The 14,617-nt window shown below is 37.5% G+C and overlaps 1 protein-coding gene across 1 annotated transcript in view; it reads right to left on the bottom strand.

Annotated features, from left to right (window-relative positions):
* garnl3 (GTPase activating Rap/RanGAP domain like 3) overlaps nucleotides 1-14,617 on the bottom strand; it is a gene marked incomplete at its 3' end in the record, with an annotated part of 105,344 nt that overhangs the window by 23,978 nt on the left and 66,749 nt on the right. The window contains 8 exon segments of the mRNA XM_037691977.1: nucleotides 10-166; nucleotides 5,343-5,446; nucleotides 5,558-5,656; nucleotides 8,654-8,729; nucleotides 9,017-9,043; nucleotides 9,215-9,278; nucleotides 13,347-13,411; nucleotides 14,094-14,238. Coding sequence (XP_037547905.1) covers nucleotides 10-166; nucleotides 5,343-5,446; nucleotides 5,558-5,656; nucleotides 8,654-8,729; nucleotides 9,017-9,043; nucleotides 9,215-9,278; nucleotides 13,347-13,411; nucleotides 14,094-14,238 — 737 coding nt within the window.

Below are 14,617 nucleotides of genomic sequence, written 5' to 3'. Positions count from 1 at the left end.
ACACATCACTGACTGCCGCTTCATTTCTTTGACATTCATTGTCCATGTGAAGGATACGCGTGAAGTGTGATCGGATCATGGAGGGTTTAAAGGACGATGGCGCGTCGTCTCCCTCCTGAAACACTATGGTAACAATGTCGTTTCCAATATGCCTCTTTCTCTCCACCTGCCACACACATAAAGAGAAAAGACAACACTTCAACATGATGTGGCAGCATGTTATTTAAAACGTGCACTGTTTTTTTCCTCTTCCACTTCATCTGTCGGTCGTTACCAACCCTGTTCAAAACAAACTACAGGAAGTTTGTTTGCTTAATTTTGTTACAGCGACAATGTTAAAACTGTAGATTCTTAGGTGAGTCAAAGTTTTGGGGGGTCATTTCACCATGATTGACATTTAGGTTTGCGGTAGTTTGCTTAAAATATTATATAATTAAGTCACACATTAAAGTGATAGTTCAGATCTTTTAAAGTGGAGTTCTGAGGAAAAGTTTTTAAAAAAGAATATCTTACCTGAAAACCTTCAATTTGGAGAAATACTGTTTTATTTTGACCGTACCGATGACCTAATGCGTAACTGCAGCCAATATAAGTAAAATCTCTTAAACATTATTGCAGTTAATAAAAACACTAATTTATATATTTTTACTCTGCCATTAATTTATTGCTACACTGGTATGATACTTGTGCTGGAAGTGCCCCAGTAGAAAATGTTACAATTAGCTGCTCCTGCTATTGGTGTTGTAAACAACCACAGAAATCTATATAAATAACTGTATAATATGACATTACAAATGCTCACAAAACAGCATTTGCATGATTAGCTATGAAGTTTTGGAGAACAGGGATGTTTCCAGACAGCAGCACTCCACTTTGGGCTTGGTCCAGTTAGTTAGTTTCATCTGGTCAGAATGAAAATTCATCTCTCTAAAGTGAAGCTATCTACAACAGGTAAGATAATAACTGTTCATAACCATTTCATAGAAACACTCTTCAAAAGATCTAAACTGTCTTGATAATTAAATTACATTATCTGTTTTAGTGTTTCCATTTACCAGTAAAACATAAAAGTAGAAAAAAAAATATATATCTATTATCGCTTTTTAAAAACGCCCAGTCCTTACAGAAAAAAAACGCAAGTTTCACATGTGCAAATATGTTAAACTAACATGTGACTAGTAGTGTCTGAAATATGTGGAAAATATGTTTGTGCATGTTTCCTGTGTGGATCATGAACAAAAATAAAATAAAATAAACCTGATGTGCAAAATTGAAGATTTTACTTGTAACACATGTTGCATCAACATGTAAAACATGTTTTGCTCATGATTTTTTGGTGATTTTGGAACATTTTCAACACGTTAATGTGACCCTTAGTGGTCATATGGTGTTACATGTAGGACTACATGTAAAAATAAAAAAGGTATTTTATTTATTTATTTTTTTTCTGTAAGGGAACTGAAATCATGTTTGGGCGACATATTAGCTTTGAAACCAGGCTCAGTGCATTTTGGGGATTTTAACATAAAAAAGAAACTAACTGTGTCAATAATTCAGTTGTGTAGAATATGATTTATGTTTTGGATTAATGTAATCTAAATTCTGTCAAAGCAAGTCAGGCCTTGATGAGGACTACAACTGCATTCAACATGGAAACTGCATCTACTGATCACTGGGAAACTTGTGAAATATTAAAAATAAAACATCTGAAAGACAGATGTGCAGGAGCTGAAAAACTCACGAGGTCTTTAGTTTTATTTATTTATTTATTATTATTATTAACTCATATTTTTGACAACATCAAAATGCTGGTGGGAAAGGTGAAACACCCACACCTGTACTGACGCCCCCATTTACCCCACTGGGCCCTTAAGCCCCACCATCTACTCCCAAACTGGTCTCTCTTGAATACGAGTTCTCATGTCTCAATGAGACTACCTATATAACTAAAGGGTAAATAAATAAAAATTCCAGAAATTAATTAAAATAATTAGTCAGAGGCAAAAACCAACTTAAACGAGACACAAACAAAAGGTAAAATGACCACAAAGACACAAAATGAAAACAATAAAAAGCAAAAAGAAATGTTTTTTTTTTCTACATTTCAAACAAACGAGAAGTGAAAAAATAGAGGTTCAGTGAGACTAATAAAGGTTGAATGAATGAAATACAAAACAACAAAAACAGAACATTAGATGGGACACAAAATATTCATAAAAGCGCAAACTGATAACAATTAGAGAAGATGGAAGCACAAACTGAACACACATTATTTTCTCTAAGTCAAACCAAAATATTCTGTGGGCCAAAAAGCTTTATCTGAAATTATTCCCAAAAAATATACATATGTTTATATATATATGCATACATTGCATGTATACAATATACTTATGCATGTATTTTATTTAAAAAAATGGTTCTAAAATGACATTTATAGCTTTTTGACCCATCAGAATGTTGTTGTTTAACAAACAATAAGCAGAGATAAATTAACGGCACAGCCTCCCAGATTAGACTGAACAAAGATGTTCAGAACATCTGCAGCTCTTCAGGTGAAGAAGAATCGTGCGACACCACAGCAGCTGCATGCAGGACGAGCACAGGCTGTTCCCTATTACTGACCGTCAGAGTGTCTGTTCTTTTAAAGAAATCCAATTATATGTCAGATCTGCAAAGCACCGGGTCTTTTACATCACAAATATTGGCTTGACAAAAAGAAAAAAGAAAAATGGAAGCAATATGTCTTTTTTTTTCTTCCCCTTCTTAAAGTGGCTGAATTTAGTCATCATTCTGTTCTGCGTCATCGTGACGTTGAAATAGTATCTTTTCCCTGCTAAATGGCAGAGATAAAGACTTTAATCCAAGACACATTTGGATCTCCTATCTACTTTAAAAACTAAGCCACGAATAAGCTGTGCAGAAACTACAGTTGTATATTTAGCAACTTAAATAAAACCTTCACTTTAGGTTTAACAATAGAATTCATAAGAGTGAATTAGAGTTTGATTGTGTGCACTTTGTGCTTTGTGGTGGTTTTAAAGAAAAGCATAAGTCATAGCAGTTCGAAATACGCTGGGTAAAAGAAAACAAAAATTGTTTTGATGTATAAATTATGAAGGGAGTGTCATGATTTGCAAAAGTTTTGGAAATATTAAACAGCTCAGAAGTGATGTGATCGAAAATCTGAACAATACAATCAATGCAAACTCATAAAATCAAAAACGGACCCAAAACATTCTAAAAGCTAAACTGTGATTTTACACAAACGATAAAAGGTTTTAAAAAAGTGAAGTGTTTGTTGTTAGCCCAAGGCTTTGTGACTCGTTTAATGTTTAAGTTATGCTTTTACTATGTAACAAGCTTTAAAAGGGGCTGGGTTTTTACAGTTTTTGCCAAAGTCCTTTTGTTGAGCAAGAGGAATTTTTATAATGAAACTTAGTCAACATCATATTCATTCAACCATTATTTATGCAGTGTAGTCTCATTGAGCCTCGAGGACTCATTTACAAGGGAGACCTGTTTTAACACAAAATGATGACAACAGTAGATAATCATAAAAGAAAGCATAAAAAACCCATAAAAAGGCATAAAAGACAAGTGAAAGAAAATGGTATTAAAATAAAACAAAAACAGCTACATTGTAAAGCGATGTAGCTGTAGCGATGTAGCGATGTAGAAAACTAAAAACAGGAACATATATTAGTTTTTGCCATGAACTTAGCAGATGTTTGAAGCCACTTAGAGAGGTCAAGGTCGAGAGCTTCAGTTCTTTTTGCAAGATATTCCAGGAAACAAGAGCGGAGTAGGAGAAGGTCCTTTTGCCTAGTTCAGTCCTCACAGAGGGAACACTGCAGGTAATAATGTTCTGAGAGCGCACGCTGTAGCTGCACTCACACAGAGACATGTAGGAAAAGATGCATGAAGGCAACAGCCCAAGGTTAACCAGTGAATACAGGGTGCAATGGTGGGTACGGTAGTTACACCCAGTTATGAATCTTAGTGCAACGTGATAGACAGCATCCAACATCTGCAGGGTGCTTGTAAGGGTGTTCATGTAAATAATGTCACAGTAGTCAATGGAGGGAAGGAAAGTCGCAGTTACAAGGTGTTTCCTAGCGTTCAGAGTTAGACAGAATCTATTTTTGAAAAAGAAACCCAATTTAACTTCCAGTTACCTTGCCAAGTTTTCGACATGGGTCTTGAAAGCGAGATGCAAATCAACCAAGATACCCAAATATTTGTAGGAATTGACAAACTCAATAGGAGCACAAATCGAAGATACAATCGCATCATTACCTACATTACCTATGTAGATTGTGAAGAGGGTGTGTTCTAAGAATGAGCCTTGTGGTACACCATTAATGGATCATTAATGGGTCATTATAATTGATCATTGCAAAAGGTCTTCATCATTTGAAGTTCTTTTTGTATAAGTTTTCCTAACATTACAGGAGGAATAGCAAACCAAAAAAATGTGATGGGAATATGGTACATAATATATATTTGCCCACTAGTAAAGGTGTTTTAATGCTTATGTCTTGATAAAAAATTGTAAAAACAAGACATTTCATTTGGGGGTCATTATTAACGAGAGGTGCTAAAGTGACAAAATCACAAAGATCTTCACAAGCTTTTGAGTATCATTAATGTTTCCTAGAAACAACTTTATGTCAATCACCCAATGGTGCAGCACCGTTTGTTGTTTTCAGTGTTTATATGCATAAAACCTACTGGGTTTAAAACACAGATTTGTAACCAGTACTGGACCGAGCCAACCTTATTAAATTTAAACTCATCTGGGTTGGGCTATCAGTTTGACGCAGTATGTTAGGGAAAATTTTCTCCCCAAAAATTGGCTTTAAATTACTAATTTTTTTAATTAGAAATACTATAAAGTTTATTTAAAAAGGGAAAACCCAAATCTGGTTTGTTAGATAATTACAACTTGTGTTTGGTGCCAACTAGCTGCAGCTATTTGTGTAGCTAGCACCAACTTTCTTATTTTTAGAATCCAAACTCGTTGTTTAGATTAGAAACTCAAAATTTTAACAAAACCAACCAGGAATTGTTTCTATACTATTATCCATAAATTTTATATCCTGAAGCATTGGTCCGATCAGGTCCCATTTGTCAACTTCTGGTTTAAAATGACCCGGCTCCACTTCAACCCAACCAATGGGTCAAACCTTATTTGGTCACACCAACCCAACCTGACCCAACAACTTTAACCAGCAGTTGAGTTATCAAATTAACCCAGTGGTTATTAGTGTGTATGTGTCATACAAAGAACACCTCAAGCTACTTACAGAAGTTGTACATAAAATGTAAAGAGGCACACACACCTGCTGCTTGTTGTCTTTAGAGTAAGGTAGCATGGTGGAAACGTGGAACATGAGCTCATGGCCTTGGTACACCGTGTAGATGGACTTAATTCCTGTAGTGTCATCTGAAGACACAAAGCATAAACAGAACAAAAACATAAAAAAACAACACATCTGAAGCCATTTCACCATGAAATGATGTTGATATGATGCAACAGAGAAGGTGGTGATCTTACTCTTGGTGTCCAGCCCTCCTCGATAACCTGCCCATCCCTGCAGTGTGATGGTGTCGCCCAGCAGAGAGAGAAACTTGTCAAAGCTCTCACTCCCCATCTCTACAACAAACAAACAAAAAACATCAATCAGCACAAAACGTCTGTCTGAGCATTAAAGAAATAGTTTCTAGCTTTGTGCAAAGTGTATTTCTTGTCTAAGTTAAAAGAAAACATCAGTCCTGATGTTCAACACAGGAATGATTGGCTTAGAATAACTTAAAATGAAAAAAAAAAGCAGGCTGGTTTTATCTACCTGATAACAAAATAGGCCCATAAAACCATATTTTCCACTACAATGACCCAGATTTAATAATTTGTAGAAATATTTGAGTATCCACAACCTACACTGGAGAAAATAGGGATTGGATGGAATTTAATGCTTCCCATTTCAGTTTTAAGGTTTCACATGTCAAACCAGAATAAAATATTTGTCTGCTTTTTCTTAATTATATACGGTATGCACAACAGCAAATAAATTCCATCTCTCAGACTATTACAGTGTGCCAATATTTATTTGTCAAAATGCATTATTAATGCGTGAAAATTCAGCTCACATCTGCTTCCATAGAAAATCAAAGAGATGGAGCATGCTGTGAATAAAACCCATTCATCATCTGATCATAATGACGCTGAGTAACAGCTGAAGTTTTAGTAGTTTGTTTGTTTACACAATGCCAAGACAGTAAGCCATCAGCAATAATCATAAAAAAGCAAATAGTGCTGCCCATCAAACTCAAAGGAGTCAAGAACTCACTTTCAAATGATTTTGGGGTTCATCAATACATTTTACTGAAGGTTCTTTACAAGTGTGAAACAGTCAAGATGGCCGCTGCTCACTCCGGGGGCCTCACGTACAAAGGGTGCATGTGCACAAAAACATGGTGTACGCCCTTTTCCACTCAAAACTTCAGATGTATCTCTAATGAAATGACGTGGAAATGTGTGCAGCACCATGCCAGCTTCATGGGTGTACATACGTTTCTATGCTTATTGGTCCATTGGTGACATTTAGAGGTGATACTGGGAAACTGTTAATGATGTGAAAACTATTATTGTACACATCGGACACACATGATGAACATGATACATCTAAATGTATGCAGTTAGATGAGTGTATAACAACCCATGTGCAAAGTTGTGCAGAAAAGACTTTAACAACAACGGCAGTAGCCTTATTAGATGATACAGCAAATGGTGCAATACGCAGAGAGAGCGTATTTAGAGACAGAAAGGGTTTTCTGGCCCACAACCATGACCGGCTCATCAACCATTTTAAGCTTCAAAGGGCAATCCTTTTGGAACTGTGCTTGGAATTGCGGCCAGTCTTTGAGCGCAACATATTGACGAGCTGCTTGTGCACATACAGCTGCTGACCCCACATCTGCTCACGTCTCTGCTCCTCATGCCATGTTTCTGTCCATCCTGCCATACTCCTGCCTTCATGCTATGTGTTCTCCTGTCCATGTCACCTGACCCCTCATGCCATAGTTTCTGCCTCTCATGCCATTCTGTTTCCCTGCTTTGTTTTGCCTATCACCCATCTCTCAGCTCAAACCTGCTCCTGTCACTCCATGCCACGCCTCCCATGCTCCTCCACAGCAATCAGCCCTGATTCCATGCACCTGTTATCTGCACTATTTAAGCTCCAGTCATTCACTTCCTTGTAGCCAAATTATTAAACCTTCCATGGTCCCTGATTTTGAAGCCATCATAGTTCCTGTTTCATGCCACAGCCTGGATTACTTTGTCTTGTTTCAACCTCCCCCCTGTCTTCTGGTTTCCTTGCCTTGTCTTTCCCTTGCCTGTTCTGGTCTCTACCTTCTGACCATGGTACTGATCCAGCTTATGATTATCACAAATACGCTTTTTGGATCATCCTTTGGATTTGGTTTCTGTTCCCTGCTTCGTTAGCTGGACCTTGCTCTTGAACTAGACCCCACGAACCACGTTCCGCAGCTGCTCTGCTCCACTGCCAGTGATGTCATCGCTGCCACACTGACAGTCGACACTCTTCCTTCAGCCTGTGAGAAACTTGATGCAGTTGATCCTGACTCCTCCATCCAGCAACCAGCAACTAATAAATAAAAACTGTTCTTGTTTTTGCACTCTTGTCTGGCTTATTAAGAATCCAAAACCTGAACGTGACACCCCAGGAGTTCATGTCCCATTAAAACCACCTTGAGCTTAGACCATGACCAAGAAAGTCCAAAAACTCAAAGCCTACAGGGTTGATTCAAGTTGTCATATATTAATATTAGTTCTAGAAAAATGTGAAAAGGATGGAACAAGTTTGTTATTATAGCTTTTCTGGAGAGTTACTTTTTCTTTACAAATAAAAATGGCAGGAATATGACAGGAAATTGCATCTAAACAAGCCACAAGCTTCTGGAACAACATCTTGTTTCTATTCCTGTTAGTTGAAGAGTTGTTACTCATCCAAGGCATGCTTTCAGTTCAAACTAAAAAAGTGCTGATTGGGTAGTAAAATATCTTCTAAGAAGAATATGAATTGCTTTAACACTGTGTCCTGGATGACAGGTGATGCTATGGGACCCCTCCCTGCACATTAGGTGTGCTCATGGACTTCTCTGTGCACCAAATATGGCTGAATTCAAATGTGTAGCCTGCATGTCTGACAGCTGAAGAGCAAAATAATGGACTATGCAACAAGACAATGAAGCAAATCTACAACCGAATAATGAAAGTCCATTCTGAAGATGATGGATGAAGTTATTGCTGGTGGAGGTCTTTCTAAAAGCTATTCAGGTCTTGTCTTGGTTGAATGTACTTAATATTACAAACTGCTTAGGACCAGCATGCTGCATAAACCTTTGGAACTGAAAGATGAACTTACACATGTTTTCATGAAACACCAACAAGAAACATGTTTTTTTGTGAACAAAGTCAAAGTAACATCAGCACATTTGTGTGTTGGATATCTTTGTATTCAAGATTTAAATGTCTGCACAAATAGTTGTATGTTTTATTATTATTTTTTTTTTTTTACAAGAAATCATTGAACCTAAACAGAGGGAGAAATAAGTTAAAGGTGCTTACCGTTGCTAAACATCTCATCGTCTGTGAGTTGCCCGTCTCTGGCAAACAGAACGCCAAATTTAAAGTTGACAGAACCCTATAATGTAATAAGGACGACAGGCAGTAAAGCAGTCAAAAAGGACATAAAATTTGCATTATAATACAAAAGATAAATAAAATAATATAAGGGCAGGCAAAAAGAGTGCATCCTTTTGCAAAGTATTCAGATTACCATAAATAATATTGATAAAATATACCTGTAATTAACAGTAAACAAGAAAAACAAAAAGATCAAACAAAACCTTTAAAATACTTGAAAATAATTCAGGATTGCTAAAAATAACATCTGAAAACCAAGAAAAACGGCACTTTATCTGATCGCACCTCTTGTTCCTCCAACACCAGCAGGTCCTAAGGGGAAAAATAAACAAAATTAAAAACCTGAATTATTCTCCCCAAGCAGAGTTGCAGCTACAGCTGACACAGCCCCAGGCCATTATATTTAGGTGCTGCTGATCAGGCTTAGCATGAAATGGACCTGTGCTCCATCTGAGCTGACGGATGCTCTGGTGTCATTCTCACCTTCTGAATGTCTGGATTGAGGATCTCCCTGGGGCCTTTCTCGAACCGGTCCATGTTCATCGCGCTGAAACCGAAGCAGGGAACGAAATATTGGAAGTAAAAGAGAAAAAGAGACCTTTAGATCTGATTGAAGCTAAACGGGCCAAACAGAGAAATCAGAGCTGATAGAAGAGATTTCTCATCGAGTTTGTTCCATTTGTGCTCATTTGAGTTGGAGCAGCGACGCCACTCAGCCGGAGGAATTTATAATCTCCAATCTCCTCTGTCATGCCTTATATTGTGTTCCTGGTCTCTCACGACATCTGCTAGTGGATACAGAATCTGCTGGGTGTAAGTAACCACATCCTTTATAATGCTAAGACAAAGTGCCGTTTGGGCGTAAACTACAGCATGAAACTAAAAACGTTGCTTGGTTTAAAAGTATTACAGAAACAATCATGCTGAATGCAGTTAGTTATGAAGGTTTCTATGTTTCTGCCAAAAATGATCAAATAATTCATACAATGAGAAGAGAAACAGCAGAATGAGGGAAGTGCTGGTACCTCACTGTGGGATCAAGTACAACAGCTGATTGTCCAGATGTTGAATCACAGCTATTAAACTCTGACGATGTTCTTAATTTATGAAGTAAAACAAGAACTAAACCTCTTCAGTAAGTTTTGTCAGTCAAAGATCAACCATGAGGAGTTTTAGCCCATTCCTTTGAACAGGAAATTATCTTGAAATAATCACATTCACCACTGTTGTTCAGTGAAACTTAGATATTTATAGTAAGTAATAAGGCTGTGAAAATGGAAGGTGAAAATTCTCACAAATAATCTTAGTTCAACCTTGTTTATAAAACCTGAACTCCTCACAACATTTTTTTTCTGCTAAATGTTCATAAACAGCTCTTTTCTCTGCAGTCCTAATGAATGTACAGGTGCTGGTCATAAAGTTAGAATATTATGAAAAAAGTTGATTTATTTCAGTAATTCTATTCAAAAAGTAAAACTTGTATATTATATTCATTAATTACACACAGGTTGATATATTTCAAACGTTTATTTCTTTTAATGCTGATGATTATAACTAACAACAGTATCTTAGAAAATTAAAATATTGTGAAAAGGATCAATATTGAAGAGATCTGGTGCCACACTCTAATCAGCTAATTAACTCAAAACACCTGCAAAGGCCTTTAAATGGTCTCAGTCTAGTTCTGTAGACTACACAATCGCAAGACTGCTCACTTGACAGTTGTCCAAAATTCAATCAATGACACTTTGCACAAGGAGGGCAAGACACAAAAGGTCATTGCTAAAGAGGCTGGCTGTTCATAGAGCTCTGTGTCCAAGCACATTAATAGAGCGACAAAGGGAAGGAAATGATGTGGTAGAAAAAAGTGTGCAATCAGTAGAGATTGCCACACACTGGAGAGGATTGTGAAGCAAAACCCATTCCAAAATGTGTGGGAGATTCACAAAGAGTGGACTGCAGCCAGTGTTTCAAGAACCACCACGCACAGATGTATGCAAGACATGAGTTTCAGCTGTCACATCCCTTGTGTAAAGCCACTATTGAACAAAAGACAGAGTCAGAAGCATCTCGCCTGGGACTGCTGCTGAGTGGTCCAAAGTAGGGCATTAACAGAGTACTCGAGTAATCTACACATCGATTGCTAGGACATCTATCGAGGTTAAAAATGTTATGTCGAGTATCCGTAGTGATGTCATATTATGTGACCACCGTATGACCGTAGGGGGCTGTGTTGCACTGTTGCAGGTCACAGAGTATGGTGTAACACCGGGTCCAATCCACCAGAACCAGAACCAGTTTCGGTTTAAGTTTCGTTTTTGACATGCTGCACGTTTCTTCACGTTTGCAGTTTAATAATAATAACTAATAGTTTAGTTTTTCCTGTGACTTATTTGCAGTATGATAAATGGTAGGAGCATAATATACGCTCCCAATGTGTTGTTGGTCTTTTTTTTGTAAATAATTACCTTTTCTTTGCGGTTTTATTTATTTATTAATTTTTTTATCTTTAGATCTATGAAGTCATCAAATACTCGAGTTCTACTCGGGTTTTATTATGTTAATGTCGAGTTTAAAAACTATATACTCGTTCAACACCTAATCCAAAGTTATGTTCTCTGATGAAAATAAATTTTGCATTTCCTTTGGAAATCAAGGCCCCAGAATCTGGAGGAAGAGATGAGAGGCACAGAATCCATATTGCTTGAGGTCCAATGTCAAGTTTCCACAGTCAGTGATGGTTTGGGGTGCCATGTCATCTGCTGGTGTTGGTCCACTGTGTTTTCTGAGGTTCAAGGTCAAGGCAGTCGTCTACCAGGAAATTTTAGAGGACTTCATGCTTCCTGCTGCTGGTCAACTTTATGGAGATGCAGATTTCATTATTCAACAGGACTTGGCACCTGCACACAGTGCCAAAGTTACCAGTACCTGCTTTAAGGACCATGATATCCCTGTTCTTAACTGGCCAGCAAACTCGCCTGACCATAACTCCATAGAAAATCTATGAGATATTGTGAAGAGGAAGATGCGATACACCAAACCCAACAATTCAGAAGAGCTGAAGGCCACTATCAGAGCAACCTGGACTCTCATAACTCCTGAGCAGTGCCACAGACTGATCCACTCCATGCCACACTGCATTGCTGCAGTAATCCAGTAAAAGGAGCTCCGACTAAGTATTGATGCTGTACATGCTCATACTTTTCATGTTCATACTTTAAAGTTGGCCAACATTTCTAAAAATCCTTTTTTATAATTGGTCTTAAGTAATATTCTAATTTCATGAGATACTGCATTTGGGGTTTTCATTAGTTGTCAGTTATAATTTACATCAACATTTAAATAAATAAACATTTGAACTATATCAGTCTGTGTGTAATGAATGAATATAATATACACGTTTCACTTTTTGAATGCAATTACTGAAATAAATCATTTTTTTCATGATATTCTAATTTTATGACCAGCACTTGGATGTTTATGCTTGACTTGAATGTTCCTCTTGAAAAAAGTCCTAATGTGTATGCATTTGTCACTTGCTACATTTTGACAGTTTTGTGATTGTAGTTTAGGGGACAAAAACAAAACAAGTGATATGCCAACACCCCCAGTCGCTGAGGAATTTGAATAGTGACTATTTTTGGGGATGAGTGCTTTTCTGGAGTGGATTTTGACATGGCAACCTTATTTTCAATAGGGACCTTTCTTACACCTAGATACAGCTACACACCGAAATGAAAGTTTGAACGTTGCTCATTTTTCAGTTTATCCAACTCACAAAATTTACATAAATATAATAATATATGTATGGTGGGAGCCATCTTGAATTTTGATGTGGCAACCCAATTTTTCAGGAAAATTATATAGCCTCACACCACAATGGGAGTGAACAGACTTTCATTTCTATTACGTCGCCTGGAATCAAGCTAACACTGAAGTGGCTGCTTGCACCTGCTAACTGTAGATTTTTATGACAAGAAACAGTCATAAGTTGTCTGCAACAGTGAAAACACCAGTCAGGTCGACATGAGTACTATCTAGAAACACTGTGCTTCAGTAGCACAGGTACCATATTTTTCACCGTATAAGTCTCACCTTTTTGCATATATTTGCAAGTCCTGCGACTTATACACTGAAGTGACTAATATACGTTTTCCCCCCGATATTTATAACCAAATTTTTGGCTGAAATCTGACGATTTCATTCATTCTGATATGAAAAATATTAAACATTACCATTTGCAGTCGCTAGAGGGCCCTTGAACATTATGGCAAGCCAAGTGTCTTGTTAATAGGTAAAAGTGGCTATTAATGAGACACTTGGCTTGCCATAGGAGCCACCTTCGTCTCGCTCCGGAACTCTTGGAGCAAACATCAAATCAGCTGCATTTAGCTGCACCGCCCAGGCGAAATGCATAACAAACACGATGTGTCAGCGGTGACACATAATAGACGTGACTTATATGGCAAAGCGACATATTAATGTTTTTTTCCACTTTATTAGACATATTTGGAGTGATGCAACTTATACGGCGGAGAGTATGGTAATGTTATTTTTCTAATTCACGTACTGGTTGAACGCAATTGTGCTTAAAGCTCCAGGCTGCATTTCTCACCTTAGGATGGACTTGACTGATAGTGTTTTGGTTGGGCTGTAGGGAAGGCTGATCTTCAAAGTGCCCTGAGCAAAACAAATAAATACAATTAAAGGACAAAAAACAGATCTGGGGTTAAAACCACCTGACGCTGTGAGCATCATTTGCATTGTATCTGAGTAACTGTTGTTTCATGCTGATTTTCAGTGCACATTAAGGAGCATCATTCATTGCTGCTCAGTAAATAAATTCAGGCCGCACACGCTTTCTTCAGTTAAGAGACAAAACAATTACAGACCGAGCCTGTTGAATGACAACAACAACACAAACATCCTGTACCAGTCAGAGCCTGACAGAAACAGGACAAATCAATGCGATCGTGCAGCGGAGGTGCACCGTACTAATCAGGTTCTAGACGAGGCTGGAGGCCAGAATTAAATCCAAGCTATCTTGGTCATGTAACTGAATCACTGAGCAGCAAACACACATTAATGAGCATGCATCTCACACACACACCTACACACACAGGGAGACTCAAATGAGGAGTAACACGGCCCATTAAGATAAAAGACTGAGCCTAGAAGAAAATATATTTTCAGGATCTATTGGTGTACGAGTGCTAAAAGTTTTTGTGGAGTCACTGATTTGGTAACTTTAAAATCAAAATATAAATCAAATGTGTTGACATGATCTTGAATTTGTAGGATGTTGTTGTCACTTTCTTTCCTGTTCTGAGTGCATCTTTCATTCTTTAGACAGCGTACTCACCGACTTCCTCCAGAGGATGGCTCTGTACTGAGGAACCCGCTGGTTGTTCTGGTCCGAGAGCACGACTGACAGGAAGAACGGGTTCTTCTCTGCATCTGTACCCACGTAGTTCTGGTGGACTGACGGACACACAAAAAAAGCATAGACAATATTAAATTATTAAATTATATATATATTTTTTAAAAATAAATGTAACATGTATTCTTTTTCATGCCCTTTTTTCATTATTGGCAGTATATTCGTTAAGATCTGTGAAACTCAACGAAGTGTCACACATTTACACTTTTTTTCTCTTTTGCTTAAAGTGAAATTCAGAAGAACTTCAAAAATAAAACTAGATGCTAAAAAAAAAATCACTGTAATGCACTTTAATTGGTGATATGACTTGTGTGCTGCTGATTATCTCATGCTGCTGTATTCATTCATACCCATATGCTCACCACAGACTCATGTTCAGGCTGCTGTTGCTATGCCATATTGTTTTACATTATTAGTGTTTAGTGTATATCTTAGATCTTTATAAA

Source organism: Nematolebias whitei, chromosome 18 (genome assembly GCF_014905685.2).
Source record: "Nematolebias whitei isolate Nwh7 chromosome 18, NemWhi1, whole genome shotgun sequence".
In the NCBI taxonomy this organism is placed as follows: domain Eukaryota; kingdom Metazoa; phylum Chordata; class Actinopteri; order Cyprinodontiformes; family Rivulidae; genus Nematolebias; species Nematolebias whitei.
This window is presented reverse-complemented; position numbering and strand designations above follow the sequence as displayed.